This window comes from Cinclus cinclus, chromosome 21 (genome assembly GCF_963662255.1).
Source record: "Cinclus cinclus chromosome 21, bCinCin1.1, whole genome shotgun sequence".
NCBI lineage: Eukaryota > Metazoa > Chordata > Aves > Passeriformes > Cinclidae > Cinclus > Cinclus cinclus.
The window spans coordinates 1,775,284-1,793,975 of NC_085066.1; the positions used below are offsets into that span (position 1 = coordinate 1,775,284).

Consider the following 18,692-nt stretch of genomic DNA (forward strand, 5'->3'; position numbering starts at 1 on the left):
CCTTCCAGTTGGCAGCAGAGGATGAGGTGCTCTGCAAAGGCACTGGTGGGTGGATGGAGCTCCATGAGCTGAGACCACAGTGAGGGTGACTCCCGGGAGTGGTTGTGCCTGTTGTCACAGTGTTCTGAGAGCAGGCAGAGCCCCGGGGCTCCCAGCAGCTGCTCATCCCCACCTCGGTGTTTGCCACCCAAGGGGACGTGGAGGGAGCAGGGAGCTCAGGCTGGGAGCAGGGCTGAGCTGTGGGACGTGAGGACAGCTGATGTCTGATGACCACCAGCCCTCCCACACCTGCTGGTGATGCCAAAGGGCCACTTCCCTCAGCGCACGCCCCGGCTGTGATCCCAGCTCCCACGTGCACGAGGACGGGGCTCAGTCTGTGCATTATGCATAATTCATACTGCTCATGCAAGGTGGTACAGGGGAAGTGCCCAGAGTTGTGTTTTTCCATGCACACGTTTCCAATGGGAAACTCTTCCAGCTCCTCCATAGCACATACCTCGAGGGCTGGCATCAGGCAGCTCTTTAATGTGCAGGTAACGCGTTCATCAGCCTCACGCCACAAAACGGGGCTGTTTTCATAGCACTGTTGGATTTTAGAAGGCAATGTATTCAGGTTGAAACTTTGCCCACATACCATCTGCTTCAGCCTTACCATCTCTGACAAGAAAGCTGAATATATAATGTCCACTTGGCTTTCCTGGTGTTATATAAGGTTGTGGTTTTGTGTTAGGTTTGCAGTTTGAGAGCTCCTCGGCAGCTCCTGCTCTTGTTTTCAAGTGGAGAATCAGTGGCAAAAATCAATTCCATCTTCATAGCTATAATGAATATGACCCACAGGCTTTTTTAGGATGACCACAAGCTTCCATCATATGTCCGAGGCCTATTTGCAAATATTGATTGGTACTGCATATTATCTGTAGCCATTTCATATGAAATCTTAAGGTCTTGCAGTTGTGCTCTCTGTGCTTGGTTTGCTATCAAAGGTACATCTATAAATCACAAGACCCACCCAGAGACACTATTGATAGCCAAGGTTGCTGAATCGTGAAAATCAGGTGTTTCAGGGTTTTTTTAGCTGCTTAAGGAGGATGGTTCTCAGCCAGCTCCAAGTGAGGGAAAGCACTGCTTTGGAATCAAGCAGACTCTGTTTACTTGAAGTGGGGGAAAAAAAGTGGGACCTTCATATGCAAATGTATGGCATTTGGAAATGTCATATAGCCACATCTACATATAAATAAGCTGCTCCGGAGTGCTGCACTAGCCGGGCTGCTTTGATATAGAAATTGCATAGTAGCACACAAAGCAGAAACAGCAGGACACCTCTGCGTAAAGTTTGGGGAGTTTTGTTCCTTAATCATCCCATAACTAAGTTAACCAATAGTGCTGTGTCACTGCAGTGCTAGACTGGGAAGGGTTGTGAAGAGCTGCTGGCTGGTGAGAATCCTGTGTGTGCTGCTGGGGCTGTGCAGCAGGGATGGTGGTCTGCCTCCTGTGCCCCAAAAGACAGCGCTGAACTAGAGGATTCCTCTGGCAGTGTCCCTCCTAGCCATCCTCTGCAGATCCACGCCTGCTTTCTCTGAAGGAGACACGATTTCATTGTATAAAGGAGCATCTTCTGCTGCTACATCCACATACTGGGCTGGTATTGCCATCTCTGTTGAATCTGGTGTTAAACATAAATTGAAACTTTCAGGCGTACTTTTCCAGAGGAGAGGACACAGAGCCCTGATCTGGTTGTTCCCGTCCATTTTTGTACCCCCTCCAGCACCAGCACTAATGAGTAGCTGGAGGAGGGGTGGATGGGAGAGAAAGCAAGCCTTCAGTTCAGCTGTTGGGAGGAATTTCTCACAGAGGGTGACACCCGCTCTGCTGCCTGTGATGGATCCAGCACTCGCCCCTCTGCCTTCAGGCACGCAGCCTAATTGGAGGGAACCTCACAAATCTCTAAACTGACACCAACTCTTTTTCAACACAGAATTACAATAATAATAATAAGGTTAACTCATCCTCTAAGGGCTCTGTCATGAGCTGCCTAAGGAGATCATATGCAAGGAGATAAACTATGACTTTGTTTCCTTACACTGCTGGTTTCTGAAGGGGGAGGATGCTGCTCCCACAGGGCTGGTGGCATCTCTCTTCAACAGGGGAATCTGAGTGAAGGGAGCTCAGCAGCTTGCCAAAAACAAAGAGTAGCTGAGTTAGCACAAAGAGGGATTTAATGTATTCTAAGAATGGAGTTAACACAGTTTTATTCAATCCTGACACAAAAGAAGGCAGCACAAACTGTAAGGCTCCCTTTACCCAGGACTTTGATAAATCCACAATACAGCCCCACATCATTAAATCACAGCCTAGCAGTGATTGCAGCCCTCAAGAGCAGCCCCTGCAGGAGCTGCCTTAAAGAGTTCTGTCTGTGTAACTTCATCCACCAAAGTGTGGGGAGACGGCCTGGGGACAGCTGACACCGAGATGACCCAGGGACCTTGCCAGCCTGCTGGCCTGGGAAGCAGCAGGTGCTGCTGACACATGGGGACGAGCAGCTCAGAGCATCATCATCATCAGCCTCCTCTGGGTGTCCTGGAATCAGGTGTGGAGTGCAGAGGGACAGCTCAGTGCATCATCATCCTCCTCTGGGTGTCCTGGAATCAGGTGTGGAGTGCAGAGGGACAGCTCAGTGCATCATCATCCTCCTCTGGGTGTCCTGGAATCAGGTGTGGAGTGCAGCATCAAAGAGCCGTGGCTGCTGCTTTAGGGGTAGCCTTGGTCAGGGTGAGAGGCTGAAATGTGGTGGCAGGGAAGCAGAGGAGGTTGGACAAGGTGAGACAGCAGCCTGACTTACCTCCCTGAATGAAACAATCACCCCAGGGAGGAGCTGAGCCTAAAGTGAGCACCTGGACATGGAGGAAATGCTGGTTTGGAGCAGCACGTTAGCCCACGTGGTGTTTTTTTCTCTTCCAGTCTCGCTTACATTGCTGGGTGTTCCCATTCAGACGTGTGAGCAGTGCTTGCTGCCATGTACTCTCATCACTGTGCAGCTTTGGGTTATATTGCCCTTGTATTGCAGTAACTACTTGGTAGAGCCTTCTTTTACATGCAGGAACCTTGTGTTTTAGGGGCCTGTACAATCTCTAGGGTAAGGCATCTGTGAATTCAAGGGGACAACAGACACTGTGAAAAACAAGGGTAAAAAAAATACAAGAAAACAGTGCTGGTTTAGTTTTGAGTAGACAAACGGTCTTGTTATATATGCAGGAAAATGATTAACAAGTAGCTTGATTTCAATCAGTTTTCTCAAATAAGGAAAATACATTCACAGATGTTGTAAATAAAAGTGCTTCTTGATTTCCGAAGTTCAGCAACAGCTTTAACATATATAGCATAGCCCCCCATATATATGCTGACAAGCTGAAAGTATTTTGTTCTCCATTTGAACATCTGGGGATTATTAGTGTCTTAATTCATTGGTTTCTATTATTAATTATGGCACCAGGCTGAATAATTACGATGCATTGCTGCAGAGACAGAGCACAGTATTTTTTTTCAAAGTGCGCTAGGACATCTTGCCATCATCTCAAATATGAAAAGCCCTAGATTATTTTTAAAAAGGAAAGTGGATTTTATCTTATTCCAGGGAACTTATTTGCATAGGGACATTTAAAATTAATAAATTACTGTGTTCAGCAAGCCTATTTTGTGCCTGAGTAAAGAAGTGAATGTAATTTATTTCACCATGTTCCATTTCTCTTTTTCCCCTTGGTGAAGCAGCTAATATGGGAATGGTATTTTTTGTGCAGTTTGTGTAAAAAAACTGGCTTCAAGTTTGTACTTGGAGTGGCTGCAGGAGGGATTTAGGCTCAGGCTGCAGCACAGTGGTGCCAGACATTTTCAGCTGACATTTGGTGTCTCATTTTCCTGTTGCTCTCAGCGAGAGTGGGCTGGTGAGCTCCCTCTTGAGCAGCAGCAAGCACTTCCTTCGGAATTCTCTCTCAGCGCCCACCCAAACAGTGATTTCCAGTTGCTTGCACACATTTTCTTCGTTGTGAAGAGGCGCTCTGTAATTGCAGAAGCAAGGTTTTAAGGGAAGGGGACGTGTGGGGTGGAGGTGCTGGCCCTGAGCAGCAGGGCAGGTTTGCAAGGACTCTGCACCTTGGGGCTGGGCAGGAAAGACCCAGGAGAAATCTCTGTTCTCTCATCAGAGCCGGGGTTTGCCATGGCAGTTCTTCATTACAAGGGAGTGGAAAGCCTGCCTAAGGACTTCATCCCTGAGTTGCTGTGGGACCTCACTCCCTGTTGGATGCTGTTGAAGAGAGAGGGAGGGAGGTGCCTGCAAACCTGCTAAAGCAATTCTGCACTCTCAGAGGGAGCAGCACCATTACCATCCTTCTCCTGGACCTTTGAACCATTCCTGCAGATGTTCCTGGCCTGAGAAAGTTCCCTTGTACATCCAAAGAGCAGCAGTTGCTGACTCTGTGAATTGTGAAGATGGGTAACATACACCATCCCTAGTCTCATCCAGAGGGTTCAGATTCCCACCCATAGTCAATGAACTCTTGCCCAAAATGAAGGCATCTTTGCCTTTGGATACACTCTGGATGTTTGTTTTGATTTCAAGCAGCAATTGCACTTGAAGTGTCTTTCATGCAGAGCAGAAGAGCTTTGTTAGGAAGGTTCCCAGTGCTGGGCTCTGCAGCATCTTTTTGGGAGAACCAACAGGGGGGTAAAAGAGTGAGGGGGATTTGCTTGCAGAAGGGGTTGAGAAGGTTAAAGACATACACTTGACCCTGGAATGCCTTTTTCCCTTCATGTGTCCTCTGATAATGTGATGTGTAAGGAGTCCCTACTTCAATATCAGCGAGAGCTTCCATCTGCAAATTTGACTGACCTCAGCAGTATTAAAAGACTAAATTATTGTGTAAGTCAATCCTCCTTAAGCACTTTTTCCAATGAGATAGGTGTCAAAATAGCTTCTGCTGCACATCATTCACTGTCTCATCCCTTATTTGATGAAATATATGTGTATATATGTATTTTCAGGCCTTCCCTTGGTCCAGAGATGACTGTACAGTAGGTGTTAACATTGTACACGAGCCAATATTTTCTCATATAGGCATAGCCTAATAGTTATTATTTCCAAAGCTCCAACATTACCCGCTGTACATCAGCCAGAATGCTAACATCAGGATTTACAGGTTGTGGCCCTCTACTTTGCCTGCTTAAAATCACCTAGAAAGTCTCACTGATTCACTCACGGAGAATGACAGAATTATCAACCCTGCAGAACTAATTCTTAAGTGCCTGGCAGTCAATTCTTGGATATAGGAATCCTATTTTTGCATGGATTTTTATTTTAATTTCTCTAAAGTGGATTGTGGGACCTTATGTCTGGAAAGAATTTTCTGGGCACTCCAGACAGTACTTCATATAATCCTCATCAAGGGCACTGATGGATTTATTCCTTTGTCAGCAGCACTAGTGCACATGTTTGGTTGTGGAACAGAAGCTCCACGTTTGCTCAGGTGGGAGCTGGGGACCAGAGAAGAGTCTGGCTGCCTTGTTTTCATCACTTGCAGTCACATCCTGCCACCAGGCAGACTGCTCCAGCTTCTGAATTTCAGCTTTCCCTGAAATAGTTACCTGAGAATCTGAAGGTTCAACTTCCAAAGACTGAAGGAAAGCCATATAGCTAAAACAGAAATTAAAATTACAGTGATACAAAATATGTTTGAAGTCGTTCTTCTGCTCCGCCTTGTTGGAAGACAGGAACAGGCACAGATATGAAGGAATTTAGACAATATAGCTTTGAATAATTTATTTAACATTTCAGAAGACAATCCATCAGCAAAAAGCAAGATCACTGAGTGGGTGGCCAGCCACACTGGATTTATCCTAGGGAAATAGTTCATCATCTCAGCATCTGCCTGCCATCCACAGAGAGGCTGAAGAGCAAGGGTTCAGCTGGGAGACTTTTCCAGTGAGAGAGATGATAAGCTCTTTCAGGCTACACAAAGTAGCATCTGGCCTCCACGCACTTAAAAATAATGTGTTTTGACTAGTGTGTCTTATTTGATAGGCTATCATGTCATGTGCTGGCACTAACAAGAGATGTGAACAATATGAAATGTCATGTTAGGCTAAAGATGAAAAAAAAGCTGCAGAAATGCAAAAGATGTTGGCTTCATCAAAGTGACTTTTTCGGTCAGGAAAGTGCTTCAAGAAAAAGATTCTTGAATACAATTGATCTGCAGGGTGAGGGTGTATTTCTTTTTTTTTGAAATAAAAAGGACAAGCATTTTGAGAAACGTGGCAGGAATTTCTTTTGTCCAGAGATAGGGGAGACTGACCCAGTCAGTCCAACCTTTACCTCTAGTCTTTACAGCTGGCTTCTGCCTCAGATCCTGTCCATCACAAAAACGTTCCAGTCTGTCCTTCTGGCACAAATAAAACTTTCCCACATTGATGCCAATAAGAATGCAGCAAGTTTAGTGTGTGAAGAGGAGCTACTGAATTTAACATTACTGAAACCTGAGTAACTTTGAATTTTGTCTGTGTCACTGCTTTACGCATACAGATCTGCTGTGCTTGGATAAAAGTGGGTTTGCATTTAGCTTTAGCTCTCTGTAGGTGTGAGGTTGGTGTGGTAGAGGAGCTCCTTAGTGTAGTGATACTGTAGTTTGATTAGTACATACTGCATCCAGTACATACTGAATTGATAAATAAACCAAATTTTTTATAAGGGTGGAAGTCTTAATTTATTTAATTTAGGTTTAATTTTTGTAAGATATGTACAGTTCTTCTTTGCTTCATAACCTCAGCATGGTTTTCATTTATATCCTTTCTTTTTAGAATCAGTTTATAGTTCTTGTTTCACAGGGATGTAAACCCTCTGATGCATTGGTAAGGCTTAGTACCTCATCTACAGCTGGATTGCTGAAAAATGCTCAGGTCCTTCCAGAAATGAGAGCAGTCAGTTTTAACATGAAGAGACTTCTAAAGCCTGCCTGGGTCTTTGGGTCTTTACACTGGCTCCCAAAAGATGGATTTTGTAATGAGAAAAAATAACCTGTTTTGAGGCAGGGAAATACTTTGTGTGTGTTGAAAATGTGCTGGAAGGGGGAACTTCTCAGTCTGAACAAAACTGTGTTTTTATTGTGGTGTGTATTTCAAGTAACTTAGACAGCAGATCAAACTAAAAATGCATTTTTCCCCCTCTCTGCCTTTATATAAATCCCTGATTCTTTTGCAGGAGTCATCAGTCAAAATGAGATACAGATAATTTGTGTCTAAGTTTTGTGGGCTCTTCTGGGACAGGTGACAAGTGTTCCTGTATGAAGTGTTTACTCTGAAGTGTTTATCCTACAAATGGTACCAAAGCTTGAGCTGTCTTATCTTAGATTCAGTAAAGCATTTTCCATCACAACGTTATGCTCAGAGATGTAATTACAAGTTCTGCATGATCCTAGATTTACTTTAAAGTGTGCCAGAGACCTTGTTAAAGAAAACATGATTTCTAGAAACCTAGACACTGTGAGAGCATCTGCATGTCCAGATAGGTCCTGGTCCCCCTTTCAAGTCCCAGATTAGTCTATGCTGAAAGTTATGACTTGGCCACCTTTTGATGTGTGCCTTTAAAAAAAATTAAACCAAAGGATTTTAACCACACTGCTGGCTGATCTGAGGGAGGAGGGATTCTTGCACTGAGTGGTGGTGCACAGGCATGGCAGAGATACCTCAGTACCTGAGAAGGAACAGTCAGAGATACACACACACGTGCACTGTGCACACAGAGCAGTCTCCTGTTCTTCAGAGAAGGAAGCAAGCTTCCTCTGGTAAGGGAGGATTTGAAGGAAATGGCATTATGTTTTACACCACAGGAAAATTAAAATGTGTCTTAATAAGGATCCCATACTTCTTGCTGCAGTTTCCGGGGAAGAAATAGATTTGAATGTGGCTCAGAGCAGAGGTCAAGCACAGCCAGAACCCATCGGGCACAGTGCACAGGTGATCACTACCTGGGTATGGAGTCCCACAAGTCCTGAGCACATTGAGATCTCCCTGTGTGCCAGGGGCAAGTCTACTGTTAGCTGACACGTCACACACATTAATTTTGTCTGGGAGGATTGCCAGGGCATAAAGGAGCATGCATGAGGGGGTGATAACTCTGTGTGTGTGTTTCACGTGTTGGTAGCCAGTGTCTCATAGGTAGCCAAAAATACTTAGTGCCAGACCAAATGGACCCCTTGTCTTCCCACCTTTTTCCTGTAGCAAAAATTCCTGGGCAAGCTGTCTGAGGAGGTTACACCATGCCTGTAACCTGCCTGCTGTCAGCACACCCTGTCTGTGCTGTCCCAGGGCCAGCTGTCAGCCCCAGCCCAGGAATCCTCACTGCCCCCATGCTCCTGCACTGCACGGTCCCCGAGAGCCTCCAGCAGCCTCACAGGTATCCAGTGTAATCAGGGAGCAGGGAGAGGCACACGGGCTTGTGTTCAGTATATTTGGAAAGATGCAATGTGGCCCATAGAGCACAGGTCCTGAACAGCTTAAGGCTGAAAGAGAAGCTAATGCTGCCAGCAGGGACATAGAGGTTTCCTGTCACTCTAATTTGCTGAGAGCTGGTCCTCGCCTGTTTTCACATAAGGACAATATAACCAACTTTATTAGTGCAAGTGGTTAGAGACTCTTACAAGTCTCCTTGGACAGCAGCGACAGAAAAGAAATTCATTATGAAAATCTGATTCTTGGATCTGCTGCATACACTTTTCCCAGAGGTGGGATAGTACCTAAGCATGCCTGCTGCTGGCATGACTGGCTCAGAGGCAGAACACAAATTGCAATTGTTTTATAACACTCAGGGACTTTCTTTGGAAGATAAAAATGCTTCAACTTATTTGCGTGCAAGCTACGTTTCCTCAGACATCCATCATGAGATTTCTTTCTTCTGCTTTTAATTAACCATGGCTAGAAGATAGTATCACAGAAAAAAAAGAGTGTTGCCATTTGAGATATCATAAATATTGGTTAAATGGAAAAATTCGCAAAAGTTACTCACATTAATTAATACCTTGGTGACCTACAAAATTCATGTGAGTTCATGGTGGTAACACTCTGTGTTTCAGCCTGTGAAGTTGAGCACATACCTGTTTCAAAACTAAATGTAGCCTCCATTTTCCTGGCTGCATGAAGGGATTTCCCAGGATTTGCAGTCTCAGTGACTCTTCAACTGCTGCAGAAATAGGCTCAGAAAGTCAAACTAGTTTGAAGTGCTGGATGCTGTGGGATGTGGAGGAGGCCACTGGGCTTTGGGGCATGAGTATGCAGCACTGATGATAAACTTCAGCTCTGGACTCCCTCTCTACTTCAGCCATAAAATTGTCTTTCTGTATATGTTCTGTTGAATTACCAAATGTATTGTAATGTATATTACATGCAGGTGTCCAGAGTCTGTATCCCAACCTCGTCGTGGTTTGAGGAGACAGTCCATAAAGTTAAACAAAAATGTATTTTGCATGTGCTATTCTGTCATCAGATCTTGAATAGTCACATTATTTTCTCGGGCGTCTCATTTGCTGTAACTTGAATTAGTTAAGGAATTATAAAAGCCTGAGATAAACCCTTGCAAATCTCACATCAGCCAACCTGTTTGAAGGGGCAAACCCTTGCTCTTGCTTCCATGAACAGCATCTTTCACATCTTGTCCTTCTGCTTTTCCTTTCTTTCATATGTTGAATTTTTCCATCACTTCACCTTACCCTACATGGTCAGGTTAACAATCCCCTTCACCTGTGTTCACAGAGAATGCAAATAAACTGGAAGAAAGTGCAAGAGGGATCTACATCCCTTGTCCAGAGCATTACAACGGCTTCTGCATGCATGGCAAGTGTGAGCACTCCACAAACATGCTGGAACCATCTTGCAGGTAACCCTTCTCCTACCAGCAAGGGAAGGCTACACACATGGAAATACTGACTTGCAGCAGCACTTAATCTAGATCAGCTATGGAAAATAATGGCAAGCATGGCCCTTTGTGCTATTAAATCCATCAGACTTGAATTATTCAACGAAGTCCCAAAAGTGTATAGAGTTATGAACAATGTTAATTGACTGTAAAGCCATCCAGTAACCTTCAGTTATATTTAGATGTGTTTTTAAAAGCCCTTCACAAGGCACTGAGAGCACTCTAGGTGCCCTGCTCAGCCTGAGGGAGAGGAGTGCCCCCAGTGTGTGTGTGCCTGCTGGGCAGGAGTGGGGCTGGTGGGGCAGCTGGCTCGGGCAGAGGTGCCTGCTTCAGCAGGAGGTGATTTTGGGCAGGGAGGAAGAATATAGTGAAAGCACTGTGGTGCTCCTGCAGTGAATGCCTCCCTGCACAGGTGCAGATATTACTTCTGAAGTCCACACAGCGGCAGGGTGGCTGGAAAAGGACTGTTACACCTGAGGCACCATTTCCCTGGGACACTGGCATGGGATGCAGAGACCTACAGACTCTCCCCAGGCTGAACCTCAAGCCAGCTTCTCCCAGCTCACACAAACAGCCAGGACACATTTTGCTCTTTGCAGCTTCTGCGTTTTAGGTGCTCCATTCAGCTGTAAAATGTCCTTTCCTCGAGGTGCTGGCAGCTGTGGGAATGCAGGGGAAGCACAGGGAGGATGCAAAAGGCTTAACCCATCGGGGTTAGTGCTCCACTCACACACCTGAGAGGAGCCCGAGCCATCTGTCTCAGTCCCTGACAGTTGCTGCTGCCATTGACCTGGATTTCCACATCTTGCTTGGGCAATTCAGGGGAAACAGGGCAAGAGCTCAAACTGTAAAAGAACTCCTTGGCCCCAAAATCACAGAGCAGAGTGGAGATGTCAGGCTGCAGGATGGGAGCTGGTGAGCAGTGCATCAGGGTGGATGGCTGCAGCATCAATAGAGGCGTTTTTTATAGCAACCAGACGAAATGTAAATGATGTATCCACTTTCAGGAACATCTAATCACATTTCATATGGAGCCTGGATGATTGCTTATCACCTCCTTAGGGGTAATCTGCATAAGGAACCACAGCTCGATGGCTTTTCACCCTCCCCCACCTCCCCAAAGAAAGGGAGAAATCTGAAGTATGTTGTGCAAGGAACTAAACAGGTTCTCATCACAACCTGCAAGTAGTTCTACTTGAAGCCAGTTATGTCATGGTCCCCTGGGCACCTCCTGACCCTCTCACAGTGTTGTTCACTCTCACAGACCTTGGTGACACTGTGGACCACAAATCTTCCTCTCGGAGGTTGAGCACTCACTGATACTCTCTCTGTGGGAGTCCATTCTGAAAAAAAAATAAAATAAATAAAAAACACATAAGCTTATGCTTCAGCCACTTACTAATTTTTTTCCAGATACAATTTTTCCAGCGTTCTTTGAAAGCAGCAGGTATAACGAGAAAAAACCATTTTTTTCATTTCAGATGTGATGCTGGCTATACTGGACAACACTGTGAAAAAAAGGACTACAGCGTTTTATACGTGGTTCCAGGTCCAGTACGATTTCAGTATGTCTTAATAGCAGCTGTGATTGGAACCATCCAGATTGCTATCATCTGTGTTGTAGTCCTTTGTATTACAAGGTCAGTATCTCTGGTACTTCACAGCAGAAAAAGACTTTTGTTTTTCCTGCAATGTGTGCTGATTATACCGATTTCTGCAGTGACACTGCTGATAACAAATGCTATTTAATTCACCAACAAACAGAAGATATCATCTGGTCCAGCCAGCCATTGCTCCTTCATTATTATGACTGAATTTTTACTTCCATCTTGATCAAACTTGGGTAGCAACGGTGCCTACAGCAAGTGAAGTTCTCTATTTTGTATTCAGATGCTTGGACAAATATTGTTCGTATAAATAAGGGGAGTATAAATACAGCAGCTGGATCAACACTTAATAAAACTAATCATATCTCCATCTGGTTTCCTTAAGGGCCCATTCCCTTAGTCCTAATCAGGCAAAGCATACAAACTTTTAAGCCTGTTTGCAACCCCACTGATTAAATGATTTCATTAGGCTTGAGTGCATGTTCAAAGGCACTGCACTTGTTTTAGGGTCTTCCATGTATTATGTACTTGGGGTTTTTTTCTTTAGTGAGGAGCAGAGCGTTGTGTGAATGGAAGCAGCCCCAGAGTAGTTCAGAATGGGAGGGGTAAATGCAATTTTCCCCCTCCATGTGCTGCTCTGCTCCCCTACTTGACTGTGCTGCTGTCTCTGGAAGGGTTTGGGGTAAGTTCTGAATGTCAAACATCTACAGGCTTCTCTTTGAAATCACAAGGTTAAATTAATTCAGCTAGCAGCATTGATAAATCGCTCTTTTAAAAATTATTTTCTTTTTGGAATAAAAAAAGAAGCCAGATGATATACCTCCATGTAAAATAAAATATCTACTTTATTTCAGTCCCTGTGTTGCACTACCTGGCTGGAAGACAAGTGTAGAGCATTTGTTCCTGGAAAAGACCAAAATAAAAAGATCATAAATCCTTCTCTGGCCTAAAGGCACAAAACAAAACCGTTTTTGGCCAGAGTTCATCACCTGAATGGCAACTACCAAATGAGGCAGTAGATTACAGGAGGTGGTATTCACAGGGAATCAAAAAATACAGCTTGAAGGGAGAGAAATAAGGTGGTGTAGTAAGTGACAATGGCATAAATGTGTATTGTTTTGTCAAGTGACTCTACTTTTGTCACCTTGATGCAGTGAGCAAAGTACTTTATCCTGAAGAATGAAGACAGGGAGCTCTGAGTGATCTGGTACTGTAATGCAAATTACCTGTCACACTGTTTCCATACAGAGACAGTGCCTTTTCCCCCACACTTCCTAACCAAGTCAATTTATGATCTTTTGACTTTATTCTGTAATGCATGTAATTACTGCAGAGCATCCTCCATCCCAGCATAATGATTTGAGATACATTTGCAAAAGTGTGCTCGTAAGTGGCCTGAGAGAAAGCCACATGACAAGAGAGCAGCACATGCATAAGCAGTTGAGTTTTTGAAGTTGTCTGCTTTGGGGAACCTGACTGTACTGGTTTGAACTCAACACACTGAATTCTTGAAAGTGCTGAGATCACCTTGCCAGGTTCCTGGGAGAAAGAAGGCTAACTTCACTCAGAGGGCACTGCAGCCAAATTGTTCACTGCTCATTTCAGTGCAACTTCAGCTAATTAATTTATCAGGCGAGTTGGGTGCACTGCATCCATTTGAGCCTCACAAAACGTTGTCATCTTCCAGCTATCATTACTGTTGCTGCTCTTAAAATTTTACCTGTACAGTGGTGCAGATCTGCAGGGGTGTCCTCCATTGCTGGATGGCTCTGAGCAAATCTGGGAAGTTCTAGGGCTGTTGTTGCACAGACACTTCAATCTGAATAAACAGGCCTGCTGACAGCTGAGGTTTGCCCCTGCCCCTTCCTCTGCCTCCTGGGCACTTGGCCCTCCAAGTTGCCACCATTACCATTTCTGTAGCCATACAGCCAACAGAGTCTGAGGATGGACTCAGTTGAAAATGCAACCAACAGAAGTGATGGTGATTGGGGTTTGAGTGCTTGGCTACTCATCACTAGTGCCAGTGATGGGAATAAGTTTCTGGGGTGGAGCAGAGGCCAAGAGGTAAAACAGCAAGGCACAAGGACGTCTAGCTTAGAGATAAGGCAAAAAAAGAAACGGTGATAAAAGTGAAGGAGGATGGCAAATAATACAGGTATGGCCTAGTGTCATAATGATTCTCAGCAGTTTTCTTTACAGCTTTGCATTTTTAGTGCTTCCCTAATGTTTAGTCACAGCAGCTTATTTATGTGAAGAAATAACTTGATTAAAAATGAATGTATAACGTGTTTTACCTGCTATGAATCACATAGTGAGTAACTCGTGCTCTCGAGCAAAGCTCCAGTGGAGGGAGGGAGGGAGGGAGGGCAGCCTGTGCTCCAGTACTTGGTTTCCATCAGTGTAGCTGCTGTGTTCATAAATGAATGCACCCCCCACACAGTGCACTACAAAGGACTTTTGATTAAAGAGTTAAGGACCAAGGAAAACCTATCGCTCAGTTTTATCAGATGATTAAGTCTCAAAAGCTGGTTAAATGCCAATGCCCCCCTTAAGAGCCCCTGCTGCACTTCAGACACAGCCCACCTGTAAATGCAATAGCATTGTGTGTAAGCAGCCTGGGGCCTTCCCAAGCTCCCAGCTGTGGGTAATGTACAATTGAAACATGGGCATTTTTGGTTCAAAGATGCTTTTTCATCATCTTAATTGGAGTAACCTCTACATTTGAATTGATTTCTCTCGACCTTGAAGTGACTATGTAGATACTGTCAGTGCTGGTTTGGGAAAAGTGCCTATGAGATGTTCATCTCCTTGCTTCCAGCTGGAGCAGTTGGTACCCACCATGCACCCCTGGGATTGCTGACCATCCTCATCATCCCCCAGCCACCTGGCTCCTCCATGTTTCATAGAAAATCAGTCTGGATGTGCCCACTGTGCCCTGGTTCCCTGACTCTGCTCCCCATGGCAGAGTGCTGGGGCAAAGCAGGGCTGGAAATCCAGATGCTGGAGGAGCCCTGGGTGTTGGTGGGGCTGTCTCAGCTGGTGGAAGTGTCCCTGGCCGTGTCCTGCAGAGCACCACGAGGCCCCTGGGCAGGAGGGGGTGCATGGGGACAGTGTCTGGGAGGCTCTGGTGTGCACATGGCACACAGTGAACCAGCCCTGTGTTTGCTGACAGCGGCTCCCTGACTCACTCCCAAAGTTTGATGGCCTTTCCAGGGAGCTCACAGTGAATAATGAGTTTGCCATGAGATCACAGACCAGCTGAGGTCTGCCTCAGCTCCGTAATGAAAGCTGTGCCGTGACCCCCGATGGCGCAGGAGACGCAGGCTGGTTTTTCCTGGAGTCATGATAGCTGCCTACTTCACTGCTTCCCAGGAAGGAGCAAGGCAAAATATAGCCCTCAGCCATACAGCTTCTCATGAGGGGGTGGTCCTGGTGGCTTAAAAGTGAGGCAAGTCAGGACAGTCTGACCCATATTTTGCTAGACACTTACATAATGGTATTCCAGCATTTCTTTTAAATGCTTCCTAAGTTCTCATGCTCTTGTTTAGCCTTTCAGTTGATGTCACAAAACTATAACATCACTCCCATTCAGCAGGGGGTGTGGGGGGGAAATTACCTTCTTTGTTTTACGGGGTCAGTAAAAATCTATTTCACTCTGTTCTGCTCTTAGTTATTTGACACAGAGCTGCAGGCAAGTGCACTAAGCTCTCACTGCACTGAGGTGGGCTCTCCCCAGTGCATAACCCACGGGGTTTCACAAGGTGCTGCTGAAAGCCCTCCTGTAACAGAAGAAGAAGTCAGCTCCACACAAAGGAAATGTTTCTCCATGTCAGTGTGAAGTGTTCTGGGGCCTCTCCCCATGGCACTCCAAGAGGGCGTTTCAGTCTCTGTTGTGCAGCTGCCCACAGTTATTACCATAACCACCCTTGGCTTTCAGCTGATGAGAACATCCTGTGGCCTTCAGCTGGCATTAAACTTCTCCATGCTTTCTGCCTGAGGGTGCCTTTCCATGAGAGGGAGCCAGAAACACACCCTTAGCTATCCCTTAGGGGGAAATGTAGCATCCCCACAGCAGGTGCTGCTGCAGGTGAAAGGTTGAAGTGTGCCCTTGCTGAGGAGCACTGGAGGTGCTGAGACACGAGGGGTTTGTCCCTGCAGCTGTCCAAAGGAATGTCAGGTTTGGGGCTTTCCAGCACAATTGCTTTCCACCCAAGGCAAGCAGCCGTGGCACCTGTAAGTAAAGGAGCTCTTTGCTCAGGGCTGAGCATGCAGCATTTCCATGGAAACCCAGGGCACTGCAGACACTTAGGGCCTTGGAAAGGCAGCCCCTGCAGCCTTTAGTAAGCACTTCACAGACCTGGGACTCTGGCCAGGTGAGCGTGGTACCATCCTGCATCTTCCACCTGTACCTGGCTGAAAATAAACCCATTTTTTAAAGCTGAACAAGGCAGTGCAGCTGGGACCATTGCCATGCTGCAAGAGCGTCCAGTGTAAAGGAATCTGAACACCTCCCTTGCCATAATTTAGTTCAAAGTATGTTTTGGGGGGTTGTGGTGGCTTCATTCTTTTTTTTTTTTCTTTTTCTTTTTTTTTTTTTTTTTTTTTTTTTTGTGGTGCCATTGCCATTAGCCACCTGGTTTCATTTCATTGAGGAGGAAGCACACTGAGGGCTGGAGGATGCCCCTCTCACCCTCTTGTCCCTGCTGCCACCTCTGGAGCAGATGTGTTGCTAAGAGCCGTGTATTCTCACAACTCTCTTTTCCAGGAAATGTCCCAGGAGCAACAGAATCCACAGACAGAAGCAAAACACAGGGCACTACAGTTCAGACAACACAACAAGAGCATCGACAAGGTTAATTTAAAGAGCGCATGTTTCCACAATGGCAAAACTAACTGCAGAGAGCTTGGACTACAAAATACAGTATTATAGACAAAAGATTAAGACAAGATCTACACATGTTGCCTTGCATTTGTGGTAATCTACACCAATGAGAACATGTACTACAGCTATATTTGATTATGTATGGATATATTTGAAATAGTATACATTGTCTTGATGTTTTTCTGTAATGTAAATAAACTATTTATATCACACAATATAGTTTTTTCTTTTTCATGTATTTGTTATATATAATAAATACTCAGTGATGAGAAAAAAATTGCCTTTCTTAAATTTGCTGTATCTCATAGCTGTGTATAGTCTTGGGCTATTGTATATGGACACTAACAAATCTCTTTTTTTTTCTTTTTCCAGTTCTAGTGGCAATTTTGAGTCTACTGAACTCAGTAGTAGGGTTTTGAGTTGGTCCAAGATCAGCGACAATTATGGATGTGGGAAAGGTGAAGAATAATTTAACCTACATTGAGGAGGGATAAAATATTTCAGATCCGGAGTCAACTACATTTCATCAGCCTTCTTCTCCCATGCCATCTATCTTTACTCTCCCATAGCTTAGGAAGTCTTTGCCTTCTAAATTAAATCCTAACCGAAGGGGAAATGGAAATTCTTGGTAACCACAATGAGAGTGTCGGGGGTAACGTTTCCATTTGGGATGGAATTGGGTGTCTGTCAAGGTGAACCCTACGAGAGCACTTTGCAGAATCTCCAACTCTGGTCGCTGGAGTGAGTGAAAATTGCTTCTCACTCTTGATTGAAAATTATTAGGTTAAAAAAGTTAATAACATAATAACAGCTGAAATGCCAGTCCCATTTGCACCTCGTGAACATGCTGATATAATTTATTTTTTCAAAGAGAAGGTGAAAAACACTCAGAAAATACCTTATGAATAACTTCATGGGTGACCCTACTCCATTAAATGTAATGAACCCAAATGCTGGCTATACCTCAGGAAAATAAGGGCATGTGTTTTGTTACATCCACTTGATGGACAAGATGCAAAGTTATTTCTGTGATAGCTGGAGCTCTCCAAAACACATCCTTTCGAGAAGGTAATTCCACTCTAGTTTGTGCTGTGAATTTTGAGGACGGCAGAGTGAGACTGAAGGGCAGAGTGGGGTAACATCCCTGCTGCTGCAGAACATGCACTCCTCCAGTGGAGTGCCTGAGCTTTAGTCCCACTGAGCAGCAGAACTGACCTGAAGAGCCCTCGTAACAGCAGTCAGTCCCTGTGCTGCTGCTCTCCAAAGAGACTCCAGGCCGAATGTACCCAAGACAGGAGTTAGGAGTGTTCCTCACTGTCATCACCATGTCAGAGTCACACCTGGGCTTACCTGGGGTGATGTCTCATGAGTGTGTTTCCATTTCCTGCTTCAGCATCCATCTGGTCACTCACAGCAGTCGCCACCAGCCCCAGCAGTGGCAGCCCACCCTGCCTGGCCTTCAGACACGGGTGCAGTGATACTAATAACATGACCTTTGGTCTTCCCCTCCCTACCCCAGCCTGCTTTGAAGTGAATCCATTGCATGATGTTCACACGGTCTCAGTTTTTGTCTTGTTCTGGGTTTCTTGGCTTTTTAAAGGTAATAAAAGGTGATTGGCAAGAGATGCTTCCAGACACCTGGTCTGTGCTGATTGATGGGAGTGGGAGTGGTGCTTGCACAGGCAGAGGGGCAGATGATGGCACAGGGCAGCTCTCTGGCACTGGGGTGCTGGCCCTGCAGGGACCTTCTGCTCCCTGGAGCTGTAAGCTGGGCCAAGGCAGAAGGAGAGGGCTCCAGCCATACCCTGTCCCCAGCCCTCACCCCAGCTCTCAGAACTTGGAGCCTTGTTTTCGGACTGGAAGAGTGATAGAGTGGGGCAGGAGTGCACAGCAGAGGCTGTGAGCAGGTGTGATCCTGGCTGGCTACACCACAGGGCTATTTCCATGCTCAAACCCACAGCAAAATACTCCTCCGTGTCCCAGTCCTTGGTGGTTTTATGTCCCCCACTCTGGCTCAGCCAGGGCAGTCTGACAAGGAGGGCAATCCAGGCACACAGCGCTGCACTGCACGGGTTTGGTGGCACAAGATCCCCTCCAGGGAGGCTTTGCAAGCTCTGGTAACTCATGCCCAGGTGGGATTGCCCCTGTCCCTCCTCAGCCCCCTCCACCTGACACCCATGGCTGAGGGGCACTTCAGCAGCAGGTCGAGGATTAGGCTGAAGCAGGCAAATGTAGTTGTAGCCAGCAGACA

The 18,692-nt window shown here is 45.6% G+C and overlaps 1 protein-coding gene across 1 annotated transcript in view; it reads left to right on the forward strand.

Moving 5' to 3' along the window:
- TMEFF2 (transmembrane protein with EGF like and two follistatin like domains 2) overlaps window positions 1-16,910 on the forward strand; it is a 119,259-nt gene extending 102,349 nt beyond the window's left edge. The window contains exons 8-11 of the mRNA XM_062506707.1: window positions 9,790-9,913; window positions 11,434-11,592; window positions 16,325-16,411; window positions 16,814-16,910. Coding sequence (XP_062362691.1) covers window positions 9,790-9,913; window positions 11,434-11,592; window positions 16,325-16,411; window positions 16,814-16,910 — 467 coding nt within the window. The remainder of the gene's footprint in view (window positions 1-9,789; window positions 9,914-11,433; window positions 11,593-16,324; window positions 16,412-16,813) is intronic.
- The last annotated feature ends 1,782 nt before the right edge of the window (window positions 16,911-18,692 follow it).